The following is a 27,021-nucleotide window of genomic DNA, read 5'->3' as shown; positions in this document are numbered from 1 at the left end:
CAACCATCAATACGTTTTCACAGCTAAGAATTTGTATGTAATATTGAAGCATGTACACTACTGTGTTTTAATTTAAGTTTTGTATTATTAGTTAAGGATATTAAAATTTTATGATTCCTTTCATTTAAAATTACATTTAGATCTTGTGAAAATGTTGGCAACAAACTTAGTTTGCAGATGAAAGCACATTCAAATGTTGCCAATGAAATTTGAGGTTTTGCGCAGTTTGGCTGCCTGCATCCAAAATTCACAACCAAAATCTGAACGTAACTTTAAAAGTTTTAAAGTATAGATTCAAAAAGTCAATAAAAATAAAATCTTATATGTCAAATATATGTCCTCACCATTATAAAATACTTTATGGGATAATAATTTATCTCTTAAATCATTCATAGTTTTCAGTGTTCAGGGACTCCTTTTTGGCCCCTCAAGATTTAGAGGGGATGGAAGACTTAACTACAGGCTATTTTTAAATAATTCCAACTTTCTCTAAAGAGTTTCTGTTTACGTTGTAATGTAATATCATTCCTTCAGCAGAACTTCCTACAGCTGTCAACTCTTAGCATAACAATACATCTAGAAGCTCAAAGATTTCTTTTCTTATGCCTATTTTTAATTCTCTAGGAGCCAACTGAAATTCTTTTCTTATGAAATAAATTGTTCAACTACATCACCGTAGGCAGGTAAAATATGCACCAGCAAACTCCATCCATCATAAGATTAGCTATTCAGTTCTCAGAACGGTGTTCGGCCGTGAACGTTTGGTGCCCGTGGGGACTGAATGTCTCACCAAAATAGATTTTCATTCTGTTACAATTAGAGCTATGTGGCAAAAGGATAATGTAATGCTGTTTATTTCACACAACCTTAACGATTCCAAAAATAGTCCTGAGCAAATGAATTCAGTGTTCCTCTTTGTGTGTAGGCTGGGTAAGTTCCCTGAAGGATATAATGTCAAGCATACTTTAGGGAGCTTAAACTAATGGAGAAAGCTTTTTAGGGGAAGGGGACCCTTTTCTGCTTAGCGTGAAAATTCCTTGGGGCTCAGCTGGAGATGCCACTCTTCATTACACTCCTAATCTATCTCAATGACTCTACACAAAGTTCTCAATTAAAAAAAGAAAAGATCCAAGCTTTAAACATTTTCACTTGTAATCGTATTTTATAATGCATTATTCTTAGGACGGTATAAAGATAGCACTTATGCCTCCCATAGATGTCTTGTCACACAGGCTTGGCTTCCATCTGGGTGAAGGAGGTGGACAAACACCAGTGAGGGATGAATCCCATTCGCATCCTATATCTTGCCACTATCCATTGCATTATGCCACCCATCTGATGCTTTGCAAGTTCAAGTTGAAGCAGGAGAAGACATTTGGTATTACCTGATCAATTTCTGATAGGACAAACACATCCAGTGGCTGCTAAGTAATTATTAAGCACATCTTCAGAACTAAACAAAATATCCAGTTGTGGACTCTTAACCTTGCTGAAGTAAAGGAAAAAGAGAGCAATCTTAATTGTTCTTTTTCTTTGGGGGGGGGTACTTTTGGAGAGCTAACATACAGTAAATATTTTATTAATTTAGAATTCTATTTGGGCCACCTTTATGGATGGAAATCCCACCTCAATAGTCCATTAACATAATTTCAATCAGTTAACTTGCATTCTTCATTCAGACGATTTATTAATTAATTTATTTATTTATATTTTATACCGCCCAATAGCAGAAGCTCTCTGGGTGGTTCACAATTGACTTGGTCTTCGAAGTTTAGATCTAAACTTTAAATCATTGCCACTGAATTTCAAAAATGAGAAAGAAGCTGCATTTCTGCTTCAGAACATGGTGCACAGGGAGCACGTGCCTTTCACACATGCCTTCTTTTGATGCAAAATCACACACCTTAATGCACCCAGGAGCTTGCATTAAAAGAAAGCGCATGCTCCCCATGCTCCTTATTTTAAAGGAGAAATGTGGCTTTCCTTTTGCTGCATGCCAACAAAATTCAGCAATAATTCAGCATGGGAGCAGTGGTGATTTGGGGATGGCAGGAGATGCCAAGAAGAAGAACAGCAGTGGGGTGAGGGGGGGCATGCAGCTTGCATGTTACCCACCCATATTCTAAAGGAAGCTCTAAATTCTCCTTTAAAAATCCACTACATCTTTGCAATGCCGTACAGCAAACTTGGAGGTCATTTGTTCAAACATGCCTATCTTTTTAGCCTGCCTTTAGCTTTTCACATTCCCAGCACTAAAGAAGCACATGAGAGTGCTTGAGAGGTGACGGCACTCCAAAATGTCTGAAATGCAGAGTGGAATGCGATGATTGTTGTTCCGAACCATTTAAGCATATACTAGCAGAAGTTAATTCTTTAGTATTGCAATAATCTAAATCTATCCTACTCTCTTAAAAGTCGTTGGCTATATCCAGCCTTTTCAAGTAAAAATGCCTTTACTAACAGCTTTAATTCTCTGAATGATCTTGTCAACTAAATCAAACAGCCCATCCATTTATAGACCGAGATGAAACTATCTCTTAAGCAATTGTCCCCCATTACTATTTATCCAGCTGCTTACCCAAGTATTGCCTGCCTAAAAGTTTGCCCTGAAGAATAATGCAGAGTAACTGTTGGGGGTTCATGCAAGAAAGCTAATTTATATATTTGCTCACATTTTGTTTGTTTAACAATCACTAAGTAATTGGGAAGCATTAAGTAAAGATCTTGTAAGTTCTGTGTTGTAAGAAGTTTACTTCAAACAGTTGTCCAAAGAAACTTTGTCTCGTCCTGGCAGAGAAGGGCAAAGATTCTTCCAGTGATGCAGAGCAAAGCTTAAGCATGCCACTTAGGAAGCAGACAGCACTTTAAAGTATAGATTGTTCTTTGAAAGGACCTGATGAATGAGACCCATTACCATTTAAGATTATGACTCATGGATGAGTTTGCACCATGGATTCATTGGATCAGGTAACAAACCTTGCATAATTAGTGGGGTTTGGATACATGTATCATTTGATCATGAATGAATGACTTAGTAGAGATATTGCAAATATGGTAGGAAGGGCACCTAATAAAACTATGGTCACACTGCACATGCTATGGAGGCCAGCTCAGTTCTGTAAGAGCTCCATAAATAGAGCATCTTGCTGAGACATCAGTGCCATCAGCACATTTTAATTCCTTCAAGTTACTCAACAGTTGGAAAGAGTCTACTGTACAATGTCAACAACTTTCTCTACTCTGATTTCCAGTTATTTCTAGATTGCTTTCATCTTTAAATCTTGTGCTGTTGGGTCTACAGGTTGTGTCTGTGGCTCTTGCCTCTACCGTGTTGGAGCTCCGTAGGTGTTTGGGGAGAGCACTGGAAGAAGGCTTGAAGCTGCAGGTTCCATAGCAGCTTCCAATTCCCCAAAATACCCTGCCCTCACTGAATTGAATAAAGGGGAAAAAACACTGATAAGGGATCAACAACTACACACAACAACAGCAACAATATCTTTCCTCCCTCTCCCTCACTTCCACACTTGGATCCCCCCCCCCACACTAGTAGGATTGCTGTGTTAATAAACACAGTGCTTTAAAATAGATTAACTGTGTTGATAGAAGTGGATTTCCTTGCTGCCTTCTTCCCACAGCAGCCCCTCCAGCCCTCAGAAAATGCTACACAGAGAGTTGGGAGACCCTGCTCAATGGGGTGAGCTGTGGGGTGGGCAGATTCCCCCAAATTGGATGAAGAGACCTTCTGTGAGTGGAGCCCTTCCTCATGTAGAAGTTTCCTTCCTATCATAGAAGGTAGATCCTGGATCCAGCCCAGTGGATGGATTATTGTGGACGGTTTGCTGAAGAGTAACGATACTCTAAGTGTTCCATTATACATTACCAGGAAAGGCCTTAATCTTATTTTCTCTTTTGGATACTGTTACAGCTTAAAGAGGAAAATTAAGAGCAAATTTCCTATCATGCTTCCAAGCACATCCTAAGTTTGGCAAAATTCCTCCTGTTCTTGAACTATTGTGAACAAGAAGGGGGAGATATATATATATATATATATATATATATATATATATATATATATATATATATACACATACATACATATACATACAAGGCTTTAGAGGTATAAGCACAATAAGCTGAATTAGTCTGCAAACGAGTCTATAAACAATATGAATTAGACCATAAATGATGAGAATTCTCCTGTACTCCATTATAACAGATCAGCCCTACTGTTATAAAGAATTGACTATAATATAGGGACTTTCTCTGAGATCACAGAACGTATGCCATAAATACATATTAGCCATTGTGCAAGTGACTTTTCAGTGACAATGACAGATGTGAAGACATAAGGGGAAAACCTAGAAAAAAGCAACCCTCCAGCAACTTTCAAAAAATCCCAAGGTTAATTTTTTTAAAATTAATCAATCTGATTCCCCCATTTCTTCCCAGGGCCTCCACATCTCTCATAATAATGGTGAAATATACTCTTTTCACTCCACAAAATAAATAAAAGAATAATTTACTCTGAAGGGCAATTATTGTTCACCCTTAGCAAGTCTAACTTGTTTCCATACAAGAGTCATAAAGTGAGTGAGACACAGCCTTCAAAGAATTAATGGAATTAATAAACTAAAACTAACATTCATGAAATGATGCAACCAGGGGGATGTAGGTATATCACAAACAATATCCAATGGGTTCTCCTGAAGGATATTCCACAGAGCAACTGTTACAACAGTGAATGCACTAGTGTATTTCCCAGGTATAAAATAGAATACTTTGAGTATACATGGACTGGACAAATTCATGGGGGATAAAGCTATCAATGGCTACCAGTCCTGATAACTATATGCTACGTCCACTATCAGAGGCATAAATCTATGAGGACTTTCAGACTTGGGGGAAATCAAGTTTCCTTTCTGTTGCTCTGCTTACTGCTTCTCATCCGCATTTAAAATGAGCTGAATTACATGGGAAGAGAGCAGCGACCACATGGCCTGTAATGTAAAATCTTCCAGCCCGCGCCCTCTAGTGGGCATTTTATAGTGCAACTTTGACTGCACATGGCAGGAAACACCCCCAAATCCTGACATATTTCAGAAGAATTGGGGTTTCTAAGGTTCATTTTTAATGGAAAAACCAGGAAAAGGAGCAGGAGACACACAGGAGGCTCACAGCAGCATTACAATGACCACAAACATCTGTCACAAGTGTGCTATAAATCGCTCGTTTAAAGAGGCCCTATACACACCAGTTGCTGGGGAACATGGGTGGAAGGGTGATGTGGCCCTCATATCCTGTTTGTTGGTTTCCTGTGGGTTACTGGTTCACCACTGTGTGAACAGAATGCTGGACTAGATGGACCTTTGGTCTGATGGCTCTTCTTAGGTTCTTAGGAGTACTTGAAAATGCAATGGCGTCACAATAAAAGCACTTGCTTTAAGAACAGCATGAAGACCATAGGCAGCTAACGGGAAATAAATGTGCATACGCTGCACAAAATTGCAGATTTTGTGGCAAGGCTCAGACGGCAAAACTTCCAAGGGAAAAATAAAGTATTTTGAAAAGAGAAGACAACTTTTCCTTACTTTTTTTTTTTTTTAAAAAAATAATATTATAGAGAATGACAAGCTATCTTAAGGAGGCAATTTAATAGAGGCCAGAATTAAAGTATTTTTCATTTTCAGTTCAGTCAGATCTAAAAACAACGTTAGCTTGGCTGGACTTTCATTTGAATAGAGGAAAACACTGCCTTCCATTATTCTGGGATATGTTTATTAAAAAAAGTCTAAACTCAGAAATACCAGAAGGTGCCCCATGACTCACAATATAGTCTGTGGATGTGACTATTATATGCTAGGGGAAGGAATCACTGGCAAAATTAATTACAACACCATTGCTTGGGAACCTTACACAATGTTTTGTCATTACAACAGCTCCTCACTGGTGTTATTAAATCACACAAGAAACTTTCAGAAATGAGACGAGAAGGCTAAATTAAAAAGACATAAGCCAGGGACAGACATCTGGGTTTTAAATATATGCTTAATTAAGTTTAAGGATGCAATCCTCCACCCACTTGAACTTAAAGGGACTTAACTTCTGAGTAGACACGTATAGGAGGGTACAGTAAACATGTTTGCTAAGACCAAGCAAACACATGTAACTGCAGACAATTTTTAATAAGAAAAGCCGCTGTTGGAGGGGCAACCAGGTTTGGAAAAACAGAAGGGAGGAGGTGACAAAACTTTCTCCACCATAATTTTCCTCTTCCAAATTCCCCATCCCCACACTGGTTTCTGCAAAGTTCCAAAGGTGTCTGTGTGAGTGAGTGCAAAATTCTTTTTTGAAAATCCACGGGGGAGAGAGGAGCTACTTGGGATGCAATTTGAAGCAGAGAAACAGCAAATAGGGAAAGGATGAAGTGCCCCTCCTGCCTGCCAGTTCTCTAAACACAATGAACTCACCCTCCTTCTCCTATGTGACTTTCTAAAGCTAAACAAAGGCCATTAGGTTACAATTAAGCCTGTTTGCATATAATGTGCCATTTGTTCCTTAAATCTTGTAAGAAGTGATATGAGTATAGGGTAAGTCAGTGTGGAAAGTGGGTTACATGTTTCTCCAGAACACCTAGAATATTATCTTGGAACTAAGTTGAATGATGGAAAGGAGGGAAAATACTTGGCTGTTATGTTGTGACTGTCTGATCCTGTCTAGTTTCACGATTAGACAAAATTCATTAGGGATCACTCCAGCACAAGTCACATCAAAAAAGATTTTTTTTGTTTCAATGGAAGATGCACAAGAATGCTGTTTTACCAGAGGCTGCAAGAAATGCATGCTGATCTCAAGAAGCTTGGAGATAGATAGGGAAGGGCTTCGTCTCAGGATTGTGCACTGGGAAATCTCCAGGTGACGTTAGATGTGTTGCTATTTGAGGTTTATAATGCTTGTTGTGAAAAACATTTCTAAAACAATGGCAACAGGTAGACATCCCTACACCTTCCTGTTTACCCCCAAGGAGGACCCAGAGTTGTTATGCTCAAGGCATCACACAATGTAGACCTTATCTTGAGAATGTTGGGCAAATTCATACCTGCACAATTGTGCACTTTAGGCTCTAGAGGAAGTGCACATTTTAAAAAATCATTTTCTTTATTTTAGTTTATTTTCCAAAGGTTATTTTTGCAACCTTCTATTTGGTGCGTCAAGGATTTCCCCTTCCCCAGGTGAAATTGCACTGTATTTTGAAGGTGGTCCAGATCATCCCCAGTAGGGGAGGCTGCCTATGAAGTGTGGTCTCGATCGTGCAAATCTTCAAGAATTTATAGAGTGGCTGCTGTGTGATCTGTACTGCTGTGGGACTCTATAGGGCAGCAAATTAATCCATAGTGCCTGACAGACAACACGATGACCCATAGTGGTTTAAACAACCCTACTGCAGACCGTGGGGTTATCAGAGTGGTTTATTGCAGGCAAATAGCCTATCATGGGTTTAAAAATTCCCAACAGATGGCCTGATAACCCACAATAAGTTAAATAACCTCTGATGGATTATATAACCCATTGTGGATTATCGTGCCATCCAAACTCAGTCTTAAAATAGTTAAGCACATGCTTAACTTCTTTTGTTGGACTGAGTTGGGAAAGGTTGAAGCCTTAAAAGATATTTTTCAAAACTGAACCCTGAGATTTTCATTCAAGTGCTGAAATAACTGCAGATGGTTCCATAACTGAAATCCTGCAAATTAATACAGCAACTTAAATAATATAATCACCGTTTATCACTTGAGACCCAAATGGAACATTGCATTAATTCACAGTCTGATCTTTCAGTCCCATCTTTGTAATGGTCTTATTAGCCACTGTGCACTTAAAGCACATCTCCATAACTAGCAATTGTCTGAGATTTAGTATAATGTGGATTTTCTTGACATTTGATGTTATGCATTTCTTAGGCAGACAGTTTTTATGTTAATTCCAAATACTCTATCTATCAGGAAAATGTGGCAGACACGTACTACTATGGTATGTGACTAACGGATGAAGTGACCCCATGGAAATTCCAGGAGAAGAGATAAAGTTACAACCGGACAAAAGGGAGGTGGGGTGGAATGTGAATTTACATAGCAAAAGAAAGAATAACAGATGCAATTAGTTAATTCCCTGACTATTAATTGTCACAGGAAGGTGAACTGAAAGGAAGACAAGCTACCAAAGCATTTTAATGTGCTTAACATTAAATGGCAGTTGTAATAACATTACATTACTACATTACATTACATTTCATGACTACCTGTTCATCTTTTTATAAATACTAGATCTGCTTTTAGTTTCTATAGGCTCGTTAGGTCTCTATAGCAAAGCCCTCCAAAATCTCATAAACATAGATTTGATCTGAGCTGACCATGCAAGAGCTTAATGAACCCCATGGCATTCTTACCTCACATACACTAATCAGTTATACACAATATGTTTCCACTGGTTTTAACCAGACAAAACAAATGATCCATCCGACATGGATAATGCCGTAAAAAATGCATTGTCATGAGACGTTCTTCATTATTTTGGAATACACTTTTATTAAACTCCTAAAGGGAAACCTCTCCAGGTAACCCTCTATCTCATTTGAATTTGAGTAATCAGAAACAGATAGACCTACTCAGTTGTTAGTGGATATTTAGGCTAGGGAGATTAATCAATATATCATCCACTATGTTGTACTCCCCTTACATGACAAGTGCATCGTCTGGATGTACTTTTGGAATTATCTCTGTCACTCGAGGGACAAGTGACCCCAGTAGCAAAGAGCGCCCATTACCAGCTTTAACTGGTAGAACAGCTCCAACCAGGCCTGGGTAGAGATAGCCACGTGACCATGATCCATGCATTGGCAACCTCAAGATTGGTCTATTGTAATGTGCTTTATGTGGGGCTGCTCTTGAGACTGGTTCAGAAGCTGCAGCTAGTGCAGAATGTGGTAGCTAGATTGCTCAGTGGAACTTCTTACCACACACTTACAAGTCCTGTGCTGCCTAAGCTACCAAGCCATTTTTGAGGAGTTATTGTTGGTTTTTAAGGCCCTAAACAGTTCAGGACTAGGTTATCTGAAGCACCACTTCTGCATAGATCAGCCCAGTCTCTACATTCTGAATGGGAGGACTTCCCATGCCTACTGAATGATCTCCCCACCAAGTTAAAACACATCTATTTGCCCAAGTGTTTCCCTGATCACTAGCATTGTCAGCAACCCTGGCTTATTTTAAAGTATGTTTTTATTGACTGCTTTTGTTGTTTCAGTGATTGGTTTAATTGTGTTTTATCATGATTTTATCATGTAAACCACTTTGAGATTTTTTTAAAAAAATGAAAAGCAGGATAGAAATCCTCTGAAATAAAATAAATGAGGTTGATCAATATTCAAGTTATTAGAATCACAGAAGTTGCCTTCTGGTAGTAACCCTGTAGGCTAACAAAACAAGCTATAGAGATGCCACAATTTGCAGTGTCTGAAGAAGGGGCAGGTCATATTAGTGGGAGAGGCACTAAATCAATGAATTCAAATTGTATCACTAGAATTAAACTTTGAAAAGTCACAACACTGAGAGGTAGCTGAGTTGGCCCATTAGATAAAAATGCATAGGTAGCAACAGTATAACAACCCTTTTTTTAGGACCAACTAAACTGCCATGGGTCTGACCAAGCTTTTAACCAGGTTCGTCAGGCAGATCGTTAAGAAAAACAAACAAAATAAATAAATAGTGAGGGTGGAAGAGTAGAAAACGATGAAGGGCATTGTGAAAGAGCCCCAGCCAGTAATAGAGCTCCATCACGTCTATTTTTTTTCCTGGTATGCATCTGCAATTTCCATTTCATTAGTGTGTCAAGCGCTGGTCACTTTCATGTGCTTGCGTTGTTGCGCTATTTCACCTTCTTTACTTTTTCACCTCACACTTCCTGATACCGCCACCCCACCCCGCCCCTTCTCCTTCCCCCTCCAGGTCATTGGTTCTCGTGGTTGATGGACATTCTGATGGATGTGGGCACCTCCCACCCACCCCCACCCCCGCTCTGGTTTTGGTGTCTAAAGTTTAGCAATTTTGTGTTTTATCGACTGGGCACCTCATACAGTGGGCAAAAAAAGAGAGGGAAGTTGAAATGGGTGTAGCAGCAAAAGTCTGTTTCACCGACTCAGCACATTGGAGGACAACTGCCTCCGCCCTCCTCTTTCGTCAGCAAGACCGCCCTTCAATGCACACCCCCCCAAGAAGGGACGTTCTATGACATAGTGCAAGGATGTCAATACACGGGGACAGAAGGGTGGTTTTATCCCATGTGGAGAAAAAAAATACTGTACTTTCCTCGCCCCAGAAAAACATGGGAAATGGAGGGGAAGAGGCGAGTTGACTGTAGGACCGGGACAATGTCGTATGAGAGTTGCAGGGCAAAATGGTAAACAAGGCAGGATGAAAGTGCAATAAAACACTGGTGTGATGGAGCTCAACATCTTAAGATGGAGCATGAAAGGTGTTATGCAGATGTAATTAAGTTAATCTGTGCAATGTGCAGAGAGGATCTTTTGCTTAGGGATGCACAAGCCTCCTTAATTTAACCTGAAAACAGACAAGGTTTTGCAAGTACCAGGTTTCGTTACTCACAAAAGTTCACTTTTCTTGCAAGTGTCCAATTTGAGCACCACAAAAGGCTCAAAGGCATTCAAGGCGCATTCAGTTCCATTCCTGCTGCTGCCATTACCTGCCCCCGCCCCCACCGCCGCAAGGGCCCAGTAATTTATCCACAACAGTGGGGAAAGCAGAGGAGGCAGTAACTGACACTCCTGGTGAAGCACCTTCTCCACTCCTTCCAGCAAGAGGACAGGGTCTGCCAGTTCCATAGTTAGCATCATTATCCCACTGGGGAGTCTGAAACTGGTAGTCCCAATTCCATCCCTGCAGGTAGGGTGGGGTTGGGGAGAAGACCCTCTATCTGTTGCTGCTGCTGTCCTCCTTCCTATGCTCCAAGAGAAGTTATAGATCTTGGAGCAAGGGAAGGGGGCAATGGCTCCACTTGCAGTGCCTAGCTGAACAGGGGCCCTTTCACCTCAATACTATTTGTAAGCATATGGAGAGAAGTATTCGCTTTTGTGAACACCCCTGTTGGAATGCTTACAATGTACCAACTGCACTCCCTTTGAAATCTAAAAGCCAGAGGTTATTTGAATCTGTTTCCTTGTATTTGGGTGAGCCAGAATAAATGTGTGAGTCTTTAAGGTACCACAAAACTTTGGTTCCCCCGCCCCCAGCAATAGACTAACATGGTTGCCCTCTAGAAACTGCAAAAGAATTGGAGCCCAAAGTTTGTTTAATAGCTGGCTAGGCAATTCCAGAATTATCTGGAATTACTATATATGGAAGAAAAGGTGAGCATTTGGTGAAGATGGTAACCACCCTCCTCTTAAAGGAGATCTGAATTCAGAGGGTAACAGCAGGCATACAGTAGAATGTAATCAGCAGAAAAATCCCATACTCCTGCGGGGCCTAACTTTTTTTAAGGACTATTATCTCCCTTTCAGGTATATAGTAGGGGTAGTATTATTATTAACAGTTCTATGTTAAACAGTTAAACTATTGTTGTATAGTTATTAAGTTGCCAATGGATTGTTTACTGACCTATTTAGAACTGGCATTAGTACATATATCAGATGTTTCTATAATTTCTATGGCTAATGTCCTACACTGCCTCTACTGGGAAAGGGAATGGTGAATGGTGAAATCCAGTCAGCAGAGGGAAGCAGTAGATTCTCTCTCAAGAAGGCAAAGCATCAAAATGAAGAGCACCAAGAAGATGCATCTGGACCAGCCAGTTTCCTTGGGATGCTACTACGTGAGTACAAAGCTATCATGGATTTTTAGGGGCAGTGTTAAGCAATCATATTTCATTTAGAGGTTATGAAACTTCCTGCCACACCCAGAGTGGGCACAGCACTGGGGGAAAACAATTCTACAATATTTAAATATGTTTTAATTTATCATAAAATATATTTGTTGTATTCATTTGTGTGTGTGTGTGTGTATTTTGTTCATGGTCTGTTCTGAAAGACTGAACTCACTTTGCATGGTTTGTGGGAAATGAATACTTGTTTTAAAAAAACACAGTTGTATAAGGGAAAGCCTCCAAAAAAGAGTGACAATTTTCATCTCTGTGTTCTGGCTAGAATGAAATGTTCCAATTTTTTTAAAAAAAAAATTCTAAGGATGCCTCCAGCCAAGTCTATAATTTCTATTCTATTCTTCAATTGCTCTGCCTCATTCACAGCATTTTAGAAAGTTAGGTGGGGTCTACACATCACTGTCTTCAATTTGTAACTCTCCTGTGTTTTCCCACTGCTTCTTCCAACTTTTTTCTTATGGCAGAAAATCTGTTATGGTAATGAATAGCTGCACAGCGTCTTTTTGATGGCTAGGAATCATCCATCTGGAAGCACCCCTTGTACCAACATAGACCACTGTGAATTTCCAGGCAAGATACTAAATATATTGCTAAGTCTTGTTCTCACTCTTAGAGTTCACACTCCTAGAGTTGGCAATAACAAACATTATGTGGGATGGGACAACTTGACCTGCAAAAATCAGGCATTTAAAAAGCATGGATAAAAAGGTAAGGAAGGATCTATGACTAAATGGTTTGCCCCACACTCATTCTCATGGAAGACCATTATATTTCTTGTACGGTCATTCTTCCCATGAACAAGTCAGTCAGAGGGCACATGATGTTGGTCCATTGATAAAGCTAAGCAGGACACTAATATTTGAAGTGAGACAGCCTGGAAACACCATGTAAGTTTCTCTGAGGTTTCCAATGGACGAGCGAGAAGTATAAAGAACAATATATATTTAAAATTATATTTCATGCTTTGTATAATAAAACCTCATCTATAAATTTGGAAAAAAAGCAGATGATACATAAATAGGCCTGTAAAACACAGGAAGGGGGTTGTATGTTTGAATGCTACCCCTCACTCCCCTGATATAAAACTCCCTGCGCACAGTAAATTAACATGACAAGGGGAAGGCTAGATAAAAACCCATGGATGTAGCAATTTCAACATGGGAGAGGTTCAATTATGTAATTCCCCCACTTGCATTTTGAAGTGGTGCTTTACCATGGGGAGCTGTACGACATGTGTATTATGAATGCAGAACTTGTACCCGTTCCCTCACTGCAGTCTTCTCTGCTGAAAGCGTCATACGCATCTTTGGGGTGGGGGGGTCAGGCTCCCCATTACCATGGCTATTTATGTGGACACCAAAAGAAACTATTCCTCATTACATCTACAGCCGCCTCCACAAACCTGGTGCCCTCCAGATGCTTGGAGTACAACTCCCATCTGCCCCAACCAGTGTGGTCAGGCAAGATGGGAGTTGTAGTCCAAAACATCTGGAGGGAACCAGGTTGAATAAAGCTGAAGTAGAGTTTTCAACAACTTCAGCAATGCCAAATATCTGGAACACCAGTCCATGAGTTTACTCTGGAATTTCCCACCTTTCTCTCCTTTTAACAACACGGTCACATTTTCAACCATGCAGGATTACACTCCAGGATAACATTTCAGAGGGAGAGGGAGAAGCTTTAGACAGCATGTATTACATGACAGCATGGTCCATTTCAATGAGAAGAATGGGATACTTGTTTCTAAACCACCTGCAGGCATTACTAGAGAAATGACTTGTGCTGTTAGTTAAGGATAAAACAAAACAGTTCCTACCCCTTAAAGTAAAAATCATGTATTGAATCTGACTCCAGAGATGGTGCAGTATGATAAGAAAAGCCAAAACTGATATGCAGAATGCTAACCCCTGTGAGGAAATAATAAGAAGAATACTTCACTGATGTTATCAGAATAAATTGCTCATTATTATTGAGCTTGGTGAAGAAGACATTCAATTTTCAGAAAGACCTCCCCTCCCGTTGGTTCTTATTTGTGCTGTTGTTGTTGTTGTTGTTGTTGTTACTGTTGTTATTATTATTTTAAAAATGGGTGGTTATGACAAAACACCCTGGATAGATTTGAAACAGATATAAAATGAACTTTGCACCAGATTAGCCCTTGTAAGGAGCACGTAAACAAATAAAATATCAGGCAAAGGCAAACATAATTATTACTAACCCTCTTACTAGAAGCCATCCTGAACCAGTGCCTGGGCACAGTAATGGACTGGATGAGGGCTAACAAACTGAGACTCAGTCCAGACAAGACGGAGGTACTGTTAGCAGGTGGTTCATCTGTCCGGCAAGGTGATGTTTGCCCTGTCCTGGACAGGGTTGAACTCTCCCTAAAGGATCGGGTCCGTAGTTTGGGTGTGCTCTTGGATCCAGAACTGTCACTTGAGGCACAGGTGAACTCAGTGGCAAAGAGCACCTTTTATCAGCTCAGGCTGATATACCAACTACGCCCTTATCTGGACAGAGATAGCCTAGCTACAGTTATCCATGCTCTGATAACCTCTCGTTTGGATTACTGCAATGCGTTATACGTGGGGCTGCCTTTGAAAACGGTCCGGAAATTTCAGCTGGTACAAAACAGGGCAGCCCGTTTACTAACAGGGACTGGCCAGCGAGACCACATCACTCCAGTCCTTTTACAACTTCATTGGCTGCCAGTCCAGGTCCAGGCCCGATTCAAAGTGCTGGTATTAACATTTAAAGCCCTAAATGGTTTGGGGCCAGGTTATTTGAAGGAATGCCTCCTCCCATATGTACCTGCCCAGACCTTAAGATCATCTACAGGGGCCCTTCTCCGTGAGCCCCTGCCAAAGGAAGTGAGGCAGGTGGCTACTAGGAGGAGGGCTTTCTCCGCTGTGGCACCCCGGCTGTGGCATGAGCTCCCCAGAGAGGTCCGCCTGGCACCTACACTGTACTCCTTTCGTCGCCAGCTGAAGACCTTTTTATTCTCTCAGTATTTTAACACTTAATTAAATTTTACTGTTCTAACTCTGTATTTTAATCTTATATCAATTTTGCTGTGTGGTTTTATCCTGGTTGTGCTTTTGATACTGTATTTTGTATTTGTGTTTTTAACCTGTTGGTAGTTTTATTATGGTTTTAATTTTTGTGAACCGCCCAGAGAGCTTCGGCTGTTGGGCGGTATAAAAATGTAATAAATAAAATAAATAAAAATAAATAAAATAAGACACCTTATGTGGTCCCTGAACTTCTCCCCACAGGGCATATTTTACATTATAAACATTTATCAGGTTTATATCAATTTAAATGTCTGCCCTTATTTCCCCCAAAGAATCTTGGGAATTATAGTTTGGTGCATCACTGAGAAACCCCACCCCCACCCCACCCTAGAGATCTCAAGGAAGGCTCATCACCAGCATATGGCATCCTCGGACAGCTGCCAAGACCTCAACCTCATGACAGTGTTGACTGCTTGCCCTGGGCCATGAACACCGCTGCATTCAGGCACTGTGAGAAATTAAAATGGTAGCTCAGTCACAGCTGCCCAGTGCTGATCACACTAGGCCCGTTGGAGAGAGCAGCGCCACCAGCAGACACCATACTGAGAGCACCTCAAACCTGGAGTGAGCCCTGTGTCAAGGTTCCCCGAGGAGAAGGAATAAACACCTAATCAGTTTATATTTGGTGAAGATACGTCCTACTTCCATGGCACTTCCCCCCAAACACTTCCTTATTCCTCTTCTTTCTCCCAACTAACCCTATGGTTATGTCAAGGTTTCTCTCATTCTCTCTTCCACTGTACTTTTCTCCTGTTCAGCATTATAGCCCAACTGGTCGCTCATGACTGCTGAACTGCTGGCACCTGTTCTTACAGTTTCCCTTAACCCCTTACACATTCTTGTTCCTATTGCCCATGCAAATCTCTTCCAAAACAACTGTTTTAAGACAGCAATCTTCTCAGGAGCTGCCCAGGCAAGAACCAGGTGCCTTTAGTTCCATGGGCCTAGCTACATGTGACACATAGCAATGACATCGTTGTTTTTCAAAAATTAAAGCCAGGTGCAGTGTGTGTGTGTGTGTGTATGTGTGTGTGTGTGTAAAAGAGTCTTCGGACTACAGTGCACAGGGAGAGAAGTTTTAAACTTTCCTTCCCCATCAGCGAACTCAGCAAAATTCTCTCCCACGGTAGTTAGCATTAGGAAAAAGCTTCCCATTGATATCAGTGGGAGGTGTTTTCCCTCCACTCAAATGGTAATCCCAGATTTTTACAAGATTGTGGTTGTGGATGGAAAGTTTAAACCACCCCTCCCCACATATTGTGATGCCAGTAACTATCGCTTCTTCCCATGCATCACATATTTCATTCTTTAAAAACTAATGACATGATCGCTAATCTCACGATATTAACGTCACATGTAGTTAGGCCCTGCATGTGACTGCCCCATGTGGTGAGCTAGCAGAACTGCAGCTGGGGATCCCCTCCTGACAGTGACTGTGCTCAGAGAACACACTATGCCATGGCTAGGCTGCTAACCTTTTTGCAGCAAATGGTTAGTGAGCATGTTTAAACCATGGTTATGTAGCCACCATGGTTAGAAATGGGTCACATGACACGCTAAGCCATAATGTTTAGCTCAAAATGCTTAACCACTTAGTGTGTCATCTGAACAGGGTTACAGAAATATATTCTCAAGATCTAGACTGAATCCACCCACCTAAGCTGGTCATTGGTCCCTCCTGGACAGGAAGGACTATAAAAGGCTTCCTGTTTGGGCAGGACCTTGAAATAAGGTCTTCCTGTCGCTGGCATGTGCTGTGGAGGCTGATGGCTCTGATGTCAGTGGGGCAGTGAATTCGCTTTGGGTTTTAGTCAGAGGTTGAACCCTTTAGAACTCTAGACGAGCTATCCAAAGTGCGAAGCACTGGTCATGTGTTTCTGTATGGTCTCCAGCTCTGACTACCTGGTTCAACTCGTTCCCAGCTCTGACTGCTGTCTAAAGCTTAGCCTTGAAACAATCTACACTGCATATATATGGAAGTTCCATAAAGATCAATAAGATGTACTTTCATGTAAAGTGTTAATGAAGAATAGACGTCTAAACCAATAAACAAAAGAGGTTTGGCCCTCCTAATTGTATATATTAAAAGTTTAGTGAATCTTTTTAAACTGTAGGTTTCAAGATCTTCACATGTACAAAGGTGAGTTCATCATGTATATTTATATTGTTTGAATGTGGCCCTTAGACCCTTTTCTTGAATCTTTCAGCCAGGAACATGATCGATTTCACAAACAGATCTGAAACGAATTGGTGAAAATGGATGAAATTTTGACTTTGCAGCATAACTCACACTGATTTGGATTAGTAAGTATTTCAAGACGTCATCAGTGTCAAAGGCATTATCAGACACCAATTTTTCAGTCTTACTGAAATTGCAATAGTGGTAATTTACAGTGCAATCTTATTCATGCCTATTCAGAAGTAAGCCCCACTGAGCTCAATGTGACTTACTCTGAGGTAAGTGTGTCTAGCAGTGATGGAGAATGTGTGGCCCTCCAGATGATGTTTGACTGCAACTCCCATGATCCCTCACCATTGGCTATGCTGGCTAAGGATGATAGAAATTGAAATCCAACAACAGCTGAAAGCCCATAAGTTCCCCACCACAGGTGTATAGGATTTCTGCCTTAACGTAGATCTAGTATAGTAACTGTATTGGTTAGATCCCAATTTGCCTTCTGTAAATGGCAGGGTTCCTTCCATTGCCAGAGGGACCTGGGATCCAGTAGAGGCTTCCTGCTGAAGGGGGTGGGAGCTGATTTTTGCTTGTTTCCCCTTCCCCTTGAACTCCCTAGTGCCACCTCAAGAGCAGTTTTCAGAGGTCTGCAAGGGGAAGGAGGAACTGGTGAAAATCGACTCCCCACCCCCTTCCTCTAGGGCATGCGGAACTCTGCTGAGCTCAAGTCTGGATCCAACCCATTGGGCCAGTTTGCACTACATGGCCGGCCCATGCACCAGTCATGTGTGGCTGCCATTTTGAATATCCAACCCCTGGTCAGGCTGATCAGGGGTTGTGTCATGTCATGTGAACCCAGTCACCATAGGTTATTTAAGAGTTAAGCAACCCTCGCATAACCCTACTACTAATTGAGGGCTATGTGATGGTTGTTGAATCCTCACATAACCCACAGTGGCAGGGTTTACACGACATGACGCAATCCCTGATCACGGGTTGCATATTCAAAAACAGCAGCTGCACACACTGCAGCTCATTGTAGGTTATTTAATGCACTATCATCTGCTGCGCCATATGAATCAGGTCACTGTACCATACTGCTTTCTGACTACAGCACAAACACTATTGGAAAAATGCATCGGAGAAGTTATTGGAAATGTAAAATGAAAATGCTACTGGTCATACAAAAGAAACCTAACATTAAGCAAGGACAACTGTACATTCCTGATGTGTGACTGAGATGGTTGCACAACCAGAGTTGAGTAAATTAGAAGCAAATGCTGTATATTGGCTTTTAATTAGAAGCAAATACTGCTCAACTTTATTCTGGTTGTACTTGATATTGAGTTTTTATATTGTGGTTTAAGTTTTATACTTTAAATGGTACTTTATGGTTTTAATTTTTGCAAGCCTCCCAGAGAGCTTTGGCTATTTGGGTGGTACAGAAATGCAATAAATAAATAAATTTATCCAGCAGTTGCAGAATTACATGATCTGTGTGTTTTAAAGATAAAATGGACAAAAACCAGTGGAATCTTATGCTATTCTGGTAATTGCGTGAATGAAATTCTGGTCAATTAAGCACTTTCGGTTCCTAATTGACCTTGTGCATGAACAGCTGAGAACTGTTTCCAAGGCTAGTTTTGTACTGACATGGTACAGGATCCAAAGACCTCCTGGTATGTTCAAGGGCTTGCACATTGCACCCCGGATCACAAATTGCTTCTGAAACTTTCCTGCATTTCAGAAATTGTTTCTGTGCAGCATTTTTTTTTTTTTTTGGCAGAAGGAGGACTGCACAAAAGGTTGATGTTCAAGCAACCCAAGCCCAAAGTCTTGTTGAGCACATGGAACTAATTGCACATTCTTTGGATCCCAGCCATGTCTCTAATATTTCTGTGTTAACCTCTTTGCCAGGATCACTTTAGAGCAGTTATATGTACACCTGTTTCACACTGACTGCAAACAAGGCTGGCTTCAGGGGTTGGCACTGTCAGGCGGCTCCCAAGGCTTGCATGCCAGCAGGGGTGGGGCACCGCTGAGATCCTGAACCTCTGCCCCTGCTCCTCCTCCTTGCTGTTGCTGTTTCACCCATCCTCCCCAAGCATGTGAGCAGTGTAGGGAGCAAGGAGAAGGGGTAAGTGCCTCCTCTGGCTTTGCCCTCTCCTTCTGGACTGCGGTGCAGACTGGGCCCAGGGGGAGAGGAAAAATCAAAGGGGCGAAGGTGACAGTGGCAAAGAGGTGAAGCTCTCTGGGAGGTCCCTGACTCAGGGCACTTTCCCCAAGGACTTCCAAAACGTAGGGCTAATTCCAAGGCAGGCTTTTGGGAAAACATTACAAGTTGTCTGCTGAAGGTGTCTCTTCAGGAGTGGAACTAACCTACATGAAACCACTGTAGAGTGGGTAACCTGTTGCCCTCCAGATGTTTTAGACTACAACTCCCATAATCCCTGACCATTGTCCATGCTGGCTGGGAATGACGTTAGCTGTAGACCAAAACATCTTGAGAGTACAAAGACGCCCACCGCTGGCTGTACACCCAAAACAAACATTGTATTCTGTGTAAAAAATAATAATGTGTAACACACTAATTTAACAACATTGTTTTGTGTCTAACTTTAAGACTGTGGCCTTCATTTTAAATCAAAGCAAACAATTTACCTACAGATTTCCTCCTTTAGTATTACATTTCATGTAGAATCCTGATTGAATACAACATACTCCGAGACTATATACTAACCTGTGAAGTATCTGTAGGTGTGTTAGCTTCCTTACCACTAACAGCAGAAATCCCATTTGTCGTAGCTGCTTCTGGAGCTTCTGCCTTCTTTGCATTCACCTCTACAGGAATGGAAGGCCCTACCTGCCTACTTTCAGTCACTGGGGCTGAATTTGGATTGCTTGTTTGGCGTGGCTGCTGAGCTTTATACCAGCTAGGATAAAACAAGGGATCGGTTGGCTCTCCAACTGATTGTGGTTCAGCTTCTACTAGTCCTCCAGACTTCTGGTTAGCAGTCAGCACAACTTCACCCTTAAAAGGACATATTTCAAAGAAAAGAAAAAGAAAAACAAAGAATGGTGTGTGAATGATTGTATAAGTTCTTTCTCTCCCTCCCCCATGTAACAATGCCTAATCAAGGGTTCCCTTGGCATTAAAAATAGTTTTTTGATCTACTACAATTGAGATTAAGAATTGGGCTTACTGGTTTCAGCTAAGGATGGGTGAGAAATTAGTTCAGTTCACATCAACCTAAACATGAACTAGAACACAGTTAAAAATTGAAATCTGTAGTTTTGTGATGCTTGTGGTGCAGTCTGTGCAAAATAAAAAATAAAACATGTACAAAAATGCATACATTTGGTAAAAGTGTGAATATTTGGGGAAATGTACATAAAAACACTTTATTCAATGGGAAAAAATACTGCAAACTATGCGTTTGAAAAAAGAGGCCAGAAAAAATTATATTTGAAAAAATGCTTCCAAAATGCACATATTGGGGGTGGGGATGCATGAAACTATGTCCAAATTTTCATGCAGACTAATTTTTTTTTTTTTTTGCAATCCAACGTGGAAATGAGATGGAAAAACTTACTAGTGGAAAAATGAGAATCCAAGCAAGTTCAAGCTTGGCAGATTCACCCATCCCTAGTTGCAGCCAAATATTGCTTTCAAATTTAATCCTATTATAAAGTGATAACACGGGCAACAAGTGATGTCCTTGCTTTCTATATATAAGTATATTTGAATGTTCTTTAACTTAGATCACCTGATTAAGTTGCTCCATAAATCCAGTGCTTGAATTATGAGGGGATAGGTTGGGGTGTCCTTAATGGACCCCCAACTCCTCTCTACAAAGCCCACCCCAACTCCTCTCAACTTTAGCCAAATCATGTTCCCCTCCTGAAGCCTTCTAAAACAGTAGCTGAGAGGGGTGTCACAAAATGTAAACTCCGCCCCTCCAGCCTCTTCTGCCTCCTGTCATTTGAGCAGTGTATGGATCATGCCATATCACACTGTCTGGATTATGTCAACATTGTTTATTTGCTTTTTATAACGCTGAGAACCATGACTGTGCAGAAATGACTGCATGGCATGCCCATGAGAGGAGGATCAAAAAGGTGTGTACTTGGGATTACTTTCCATGAGCTGCACTCTCAAAGATCCATGGGTCTATGTTTAATTCATGTTGGCAGTGCTATATATTCTAATAAAAATGACCATTAATGACTTAGGATGCATGCAATTCCAAGCATATGCCATACAAATGCATTCAGGACTGAGATGTCTGATCCCCAGGCAGCTCTAATGATGCAATTTTTTTCAGTTCAATTGGGTCTTCGCTGCCAAAGCAGTCAAAACTTATATTCTGCTGCACAAATGGGTTGAACCATGTTTCTCTGCATCTTTCCTAAATTTGACTGATTAGTAACAATTTTATTTTGATTTTAAGGTCAAACTGCATATGATGACAGCAGACCTATACCTTTAAATCATCAGAGGTATGGCTTTAAATTGGTCAAGTCCCTTCTTGTGCCAATGAGACGTGAACAGTACAGGAAGGACGCAGCTTGTAGGAAGAGAAGCGTGGATCGCTGCGTGGAAAGTGAAAGGGGAAAAACAAGTGGGTGAGGCATCCTGTGATGATGTCACAGAAGGGGAGGGGTTTTAAGGTGGGGTGCACCCCCCATGGGGATAATCTGGGCCCTTGACCAAAACAAGTTTCACCCTGCTTTAAATGTAGGTCTTTCCTAGTCAAATAAATAGCAACTGTGTGGGGGCAGGGAATTTAAAACCCAAAGGGGCATGTGGGTAGGAGGTGCTGAAACCCTCTTCCACCTGTCATGTTTCTTTCTTCCAGCGGAGCTCACTTCCAATTGCAAAGCTGGAGGGGGAAAGGTGTGGTTCATCTACTATTGCTACACAATTAATTTACCACAATTTAAGTTTAGAGCGTCATCAGATGGGGGAAATCGCATTTCCTTACCATCACTTCCCCCCTCCCTGCTTCTGTCCCACAATACTTCCTCTTTCTTCACACAGGGGAAGAAAGAGGAAGAAAACAATGACCACATGGCCCATTCAGTGGGCGTTTTTATCATGCCGCTTTTCCTGTGCACAGTAGGAAATGGCGACACATTTCATTTAAAATAAAAAAACAGATTTAAAGGCTTTTATTTTGTGACGGAAAGAAGTCAAGAGGGCATGGGAGATGCATGGGAGGAGAAGGATGTCGTCAAAAGGACCCGCAAACATCTGTAAGTGGGGAGTAATGAGCTTGTAATGAAACAGTCAATGATGCTCTTAATTTGTAACTAAAGAATTGTGAGTTGTACCCAATTTGTGGTTTGGCACCTAGTGAAGTATCCAATTTTCATTTTCACTGATCTACTGCAACCCTCTGTTCCCCAACCCTCCAGAGCAGATTTTCATGGGGGGGGGCAGGCCCAGGGGGGTACAGTGGACAGGTGCATCAGCAAAAATTGGGTGAGCTGTTTGCATGAGCAAATCCACTAGCATAAAACCACCACTGGATACAACCCAATGACTTCTCTACACTTTTCTAATCAATATTCTATCAATAGAACAGGGAGAAAACATCTAACACAGCTGATGGAACAAGAATTCCTCCAAATAGTTACCTGAGTAGCTGCAGTGGCAGCATTAACTGACGCTGGAGATGGTGATGATGGTGCTACGTTTGTCTGAGAGACAGCTAGGGTGTCTTTTGGCACAGTGTCCTGCTGTGGTTGCTGAGATGCTCGCTCAGAGACTTCCTCTTCCTCACCAGAGGATTCTGTGTGGACATCATCCAATTCTTCCCCTTCAGCCACGTCCTCCTCCTCCTCCTCCTCCACTTCCTCCTCCTCATCTAAAGTAACACGGAAATGAAAAACAACACTTGATTTCCACTAAATAAAATATGTGCATTCTTTGTAAACACTGGCTGGTTCTAATTTTATCATTTTTCTCTAAGAGTATTTTTCGTATGATCTCAATAAAGCAGGAGTATTGAATCTCTAACCTGGGGGCCGAATCTGGTCAGCTGGGGTTCCCCCGATGACCAGGCCCCCTTCCCCATGTCACCAGGTGGTTCCCACTTCCCTCTGCCCCCAATCATTTGGTGTTTTCCCATTTTTCCCCACATTGCGAAAAGTTGAGATGCCTTTCCTAAGACTTAATTACTGACTGTAAGAGCTTAAGCTGTTTTAAATTTGTATTTTAAATTTGTATTTTTTGCATTGCTGCTGTTTTTATCTTGCTTGTGCTTTTATATTGTATTTTATATTATGGTTTTATACTGTTGTTTTATACTTGAATTGTCTTAATTTTGTAAACTGCCCAGAGAGCTTCGGCTATTGGGCAGTACAGAAATGCAATAAATAAATAAATAAATAAATAAGCTAAAATATGCTGGTATTTTTGTATTTTGGTCCTGGCCATTTTGCCTTTGGCCCATCCCTTTGCCTCCAGCCCCATCCACTAGAAAGTGTCCCCCTCAACCTCACAAGACCTTTTCCGAAATTGAATTCAACCTCGGGCTAAAAGATATTCAACACCCCTGCATTGGATGGATTTCATTAAGTGCCAGGCCCGACATTCTGACACACACTGGCAACCAGACATGGACACAAGGAACAGTGAAGCTCTTTATTGTAGCATATCAGGCTACACAGACCAGCTTTCCAGAGCTCATGGTAAAACTTACATTGTTTAGAGGCCCCCAATAAATCAAAAAGCCGAGGCAGAAGCTATTGGCATGTTGCTTTGTTCAAGAGAAAGTTCCAAGGCTACAATCTACACAAAGTCAAAGTTTTAAGACAGACAAGAATTCAGGATAAGTCCAGGCAAAAAAGTATTCTGGGCAATTAAGATGTTAGCTGAGCGAAGGAAGATAGATGCTTTTGAACTGTGGTGTTGGAGGAAAATTCTGAGAGTGCCTTGGACTGCAAGAAGATCAAACCAGTCCATACTCCAGGAAATAAAGCCAGACTGCTCACTTGAGGGAATGGTATTAAAGGCAAAACTGAAGTACTTTGGCCACATCATGAGAAGACAGGATACCCTGGAGAAGAGGCTGATGCTAGGGAAAGTGGAAGGCAAAAGGAAGAGGGGCCAACCAAGGGCAAGATGGATGGATGATATTCTGGAGGTGACAGACTTGACCTTGGGGGAGCTAGGGGTGGCAACGGCTGACAGAAAGCTCTGGCGTGGGCTGGTCCATGAAGTCACGAAGAGTCGGAAACGACTGAACGAATAAACAACAAACCACCTTAAATACCGGGGAGGGGCTGCTAGATTTGATGATCTATCCTGACAGGGGCATCTGACCTGTAAAGCTGCTATGGTGCCTGTGAATGGGTCCTCAATGCGGGGCTTGTGGGCACCTTTGTTATTTCCCCCCATTTTTTAAATATACATACATGGATTTGTACAAAATGCATATCGTTTTCTAGCAATTATATATGGGCTTCAACCAAAGTGGACCAAACATCCAAATACCTATCTATTTGAAGCTGGTGCCTTTCAAATATTGAAAACTTTGTAAGGTCCTCAATTCATTGCATTAGACGAGGTGAGTATTTATCCTTCCACTGTTGTAATATCAGGCTTTTAGCAATCAAAAGAGAACATTTCCATGAAGCAGGTAAATAATTTAAAAGAGTGTGTACATCAGAAAATATTAAAGACTCTTCCAGTACAATTTTTTTCTGTGTAATAACCTCCCTGCAAAAAGAAGCAACTACTGGACGTTGCCAAAACATATGTTTAAAAGAAGCAATAGCTGTATTGCACAGCCAGCAAATAGCTGAATTAGACAATCCCTTATTAAAGAGACATTGTGGTGTCCAATAGACATGAAGCAAACATTTTTGCAGAATAAGATGTAGTCTAAAATCCATAAATGCAAAATGTAGACACCCAACGGCAATCCACTAATGTGGTGGTGCCCATAGCAGTATTTCAAATTCCCAAATGTGCCCCCAGGGGACTCCTGCACTAGGGTCAGTCTCTACTTAACACAAGATATACTTTTGTAAATGGAGAAAAACAACACAGGGCAAAGTGCTAATACCTCTGAAGTTCTCGGTAACTTCAAAAGTGGCAAAGGGTCTCCAACAAGGTCTCCCCACCCTTTGGTATACAAACAAAAAACATGAGTACTAGAATCTTTTCTTCCTAATGATCATGTAAACACACATTATTTTTTGCATTTTCCGGTAGGCAAAATTATCCTCGTGAGTTAATATTACTGGTAGAATAACCTTGGTAGTAATTAAGTCCTTCTGGCTGGGTAAATGCATACCATCGAGCCCCATTCTCTACTCACATAAATTGAGCACTCTATTCAAGGAAATGCTTTCGCATATATCCCTATTGGCAATTATTGTTGTGCCTCTGCGTAGTCATATAAACAGGCCAGATAGAGGTTAATAACTTTGGTGTATACAGAATGCCTGACTCTTGAAAAATGGCTATGTACAACATGGGTGCCAAGGCCCCAGATTCTATTAAAGAAAAAAATATTTTCGGTATCCTGTGTTAGTCTTCATGAGAGTTTACTTTTGATTATCAAGCATGTAAAATGGCCTTGTTATGTTTGTAGAATGTCAAAAAGGTCTCTCCATCATTATTCCTGACATGATGTCTTTCACAAAAATTGTGTACTTCTGCAGTTAAAAAACAAAAGCGATTGGGTTTTTAAAAAGAAAACGAAAACACTTACCTCTGTAAAAGTCAATTTCTCTTATTATCTTTTCTTCTCGATTGAGATTGACTGTGAAGTGGCTCATATTTTCATAGCCATTCTCTATTTTGTCCATCTGAAATGCTTTAGAGGCTTCAGTAATTCTAAAACATAAAAGATATTGTGTCATTTGCATTAGCATTTGCAAAGGAACATTTTCAAAATTGATGGCTTATGATAAGTGAAGAACTTACTTCTGGAGTAACGCTTTGGCATTCTGTGAAAAACAAAACATACTAAATGAAACAACTCCTTAAACTGTTATTTTTTTCCATTTCTTTTTTAAACATATAGGTTGCAAGTTAATTCTTATGCAAAGTATTAGAACATTCGTTTAACAAATATGGTAGTTGACTCCCACCATGATTAGAAATTCCACAAAGGGCTTGACAAAAGTCTCCCCACCCTCCACGTTTTGACCCATATGGTACATTTTGATGACTACTCATATACAGGCACATCTATGCACACATGCACTGGCACTCCCATGGAGGCAATGGGCTGCTATTGTTATGCCACATGCCAACCTGAACACTTTTCCCAATTCAGAAAGCACAGTCATTCTGTTCCTTAGACTAAACTGTAGCAGAGTACTAATATCCCACATTTCCCTGCAGCTGTGACTATTGACACTGCTCCCTTCTCAAGTAATGAATGAGATAATAATCAGTTATAAGCTGCTAAGGGAATTTTGATAAAGGAACAGGACATGTACAATTTTCACTTTGGGAAACTCCAGGATAATTATACCGGATAAGTGACTCAATTTACCTGGGGCTCTAAGCTTTAGTGTGCTTAACATAATGGTTAACCTAGCCCTGACTCCATCTATAAGGTCTATGAATAGAATGGTGTAGGTGGAGTTCCCAGCTGAAATCTGCAAACGTATGAAACACTGCCGTGTGCCTGGCACCTCTTTGCAGATCTATTCTCTTCTGATGTAGGAGCGATGACTTTCTGAAATGGGTGGTGGTGGTGGTGTTCATTTAAATAAGAGACAGTTGATCTCACCATGTGCTTTAGGCCCTGGCTCCCATTGGCAATATGTGGGAATATTAAAATATTTTTTTTTAAA

The 27,021-nt window shown here is 41.0% G+C and overlaps 1 protein-coding gene across 2 annotated transcripts in view; it reads right to left on the bottom strand.

Annotated features, from left to right (window-relative positions):
• Positions 1-27,021, bottom strand: part of TRIM55 (tripartite motif containing 55) — a 52,260-nt gene that overhangs the window by 6,074 nt on the left and 19,165 nt on the right. Inside the window, exons 6-10 of one of the 2 annotated variants that reach the window (XM_063130796.1) lie at positions 26,141-26,163; positions 25,926-26,050; positions 22,840-23,069; positions 19,940-20,230; positions 13,766-13,856 (exon numbers count right to left, since the gene is read on the bottom strand). In XM_063130796.1, the coding sequence (XP_062986866.1) occupies positions 13,766-13,856; positions 19,940-20,230; positions 22,840-23,069; positions 25,926-26,050; positions 26,141-26,163 (760 nt within the window). The remainder of the gene's footprint in view (positions 1-13,765; positions 13,857-19,939; positions 20,231-22,839; positions 23,070-25,925; positions 26,051-26,140; positions 26,164-27,021) is intronic. The other variant, XM_063130795.1, reaches the window with a different exon arrangement.

Source organism: Elgaria multicarinata, chromosome 7 (genome assembly GCF_023053635.1).
Source record: "Elgaria multicarinata webbii isolate HBS135686 ecotype San Diego chromosome 7, rElgMul1.1.pri, whole genome shotgun sequence".
Taxonomy (NCBI): Eukaryota; Metazoa; Chordata; class Lepidosauria; order Squamata; family Anguidae; genus Elgaria; species Elgaria multicarinata.
This window is presented reverse-complemented; position numbering and strand designations above follow the sequence as displayed.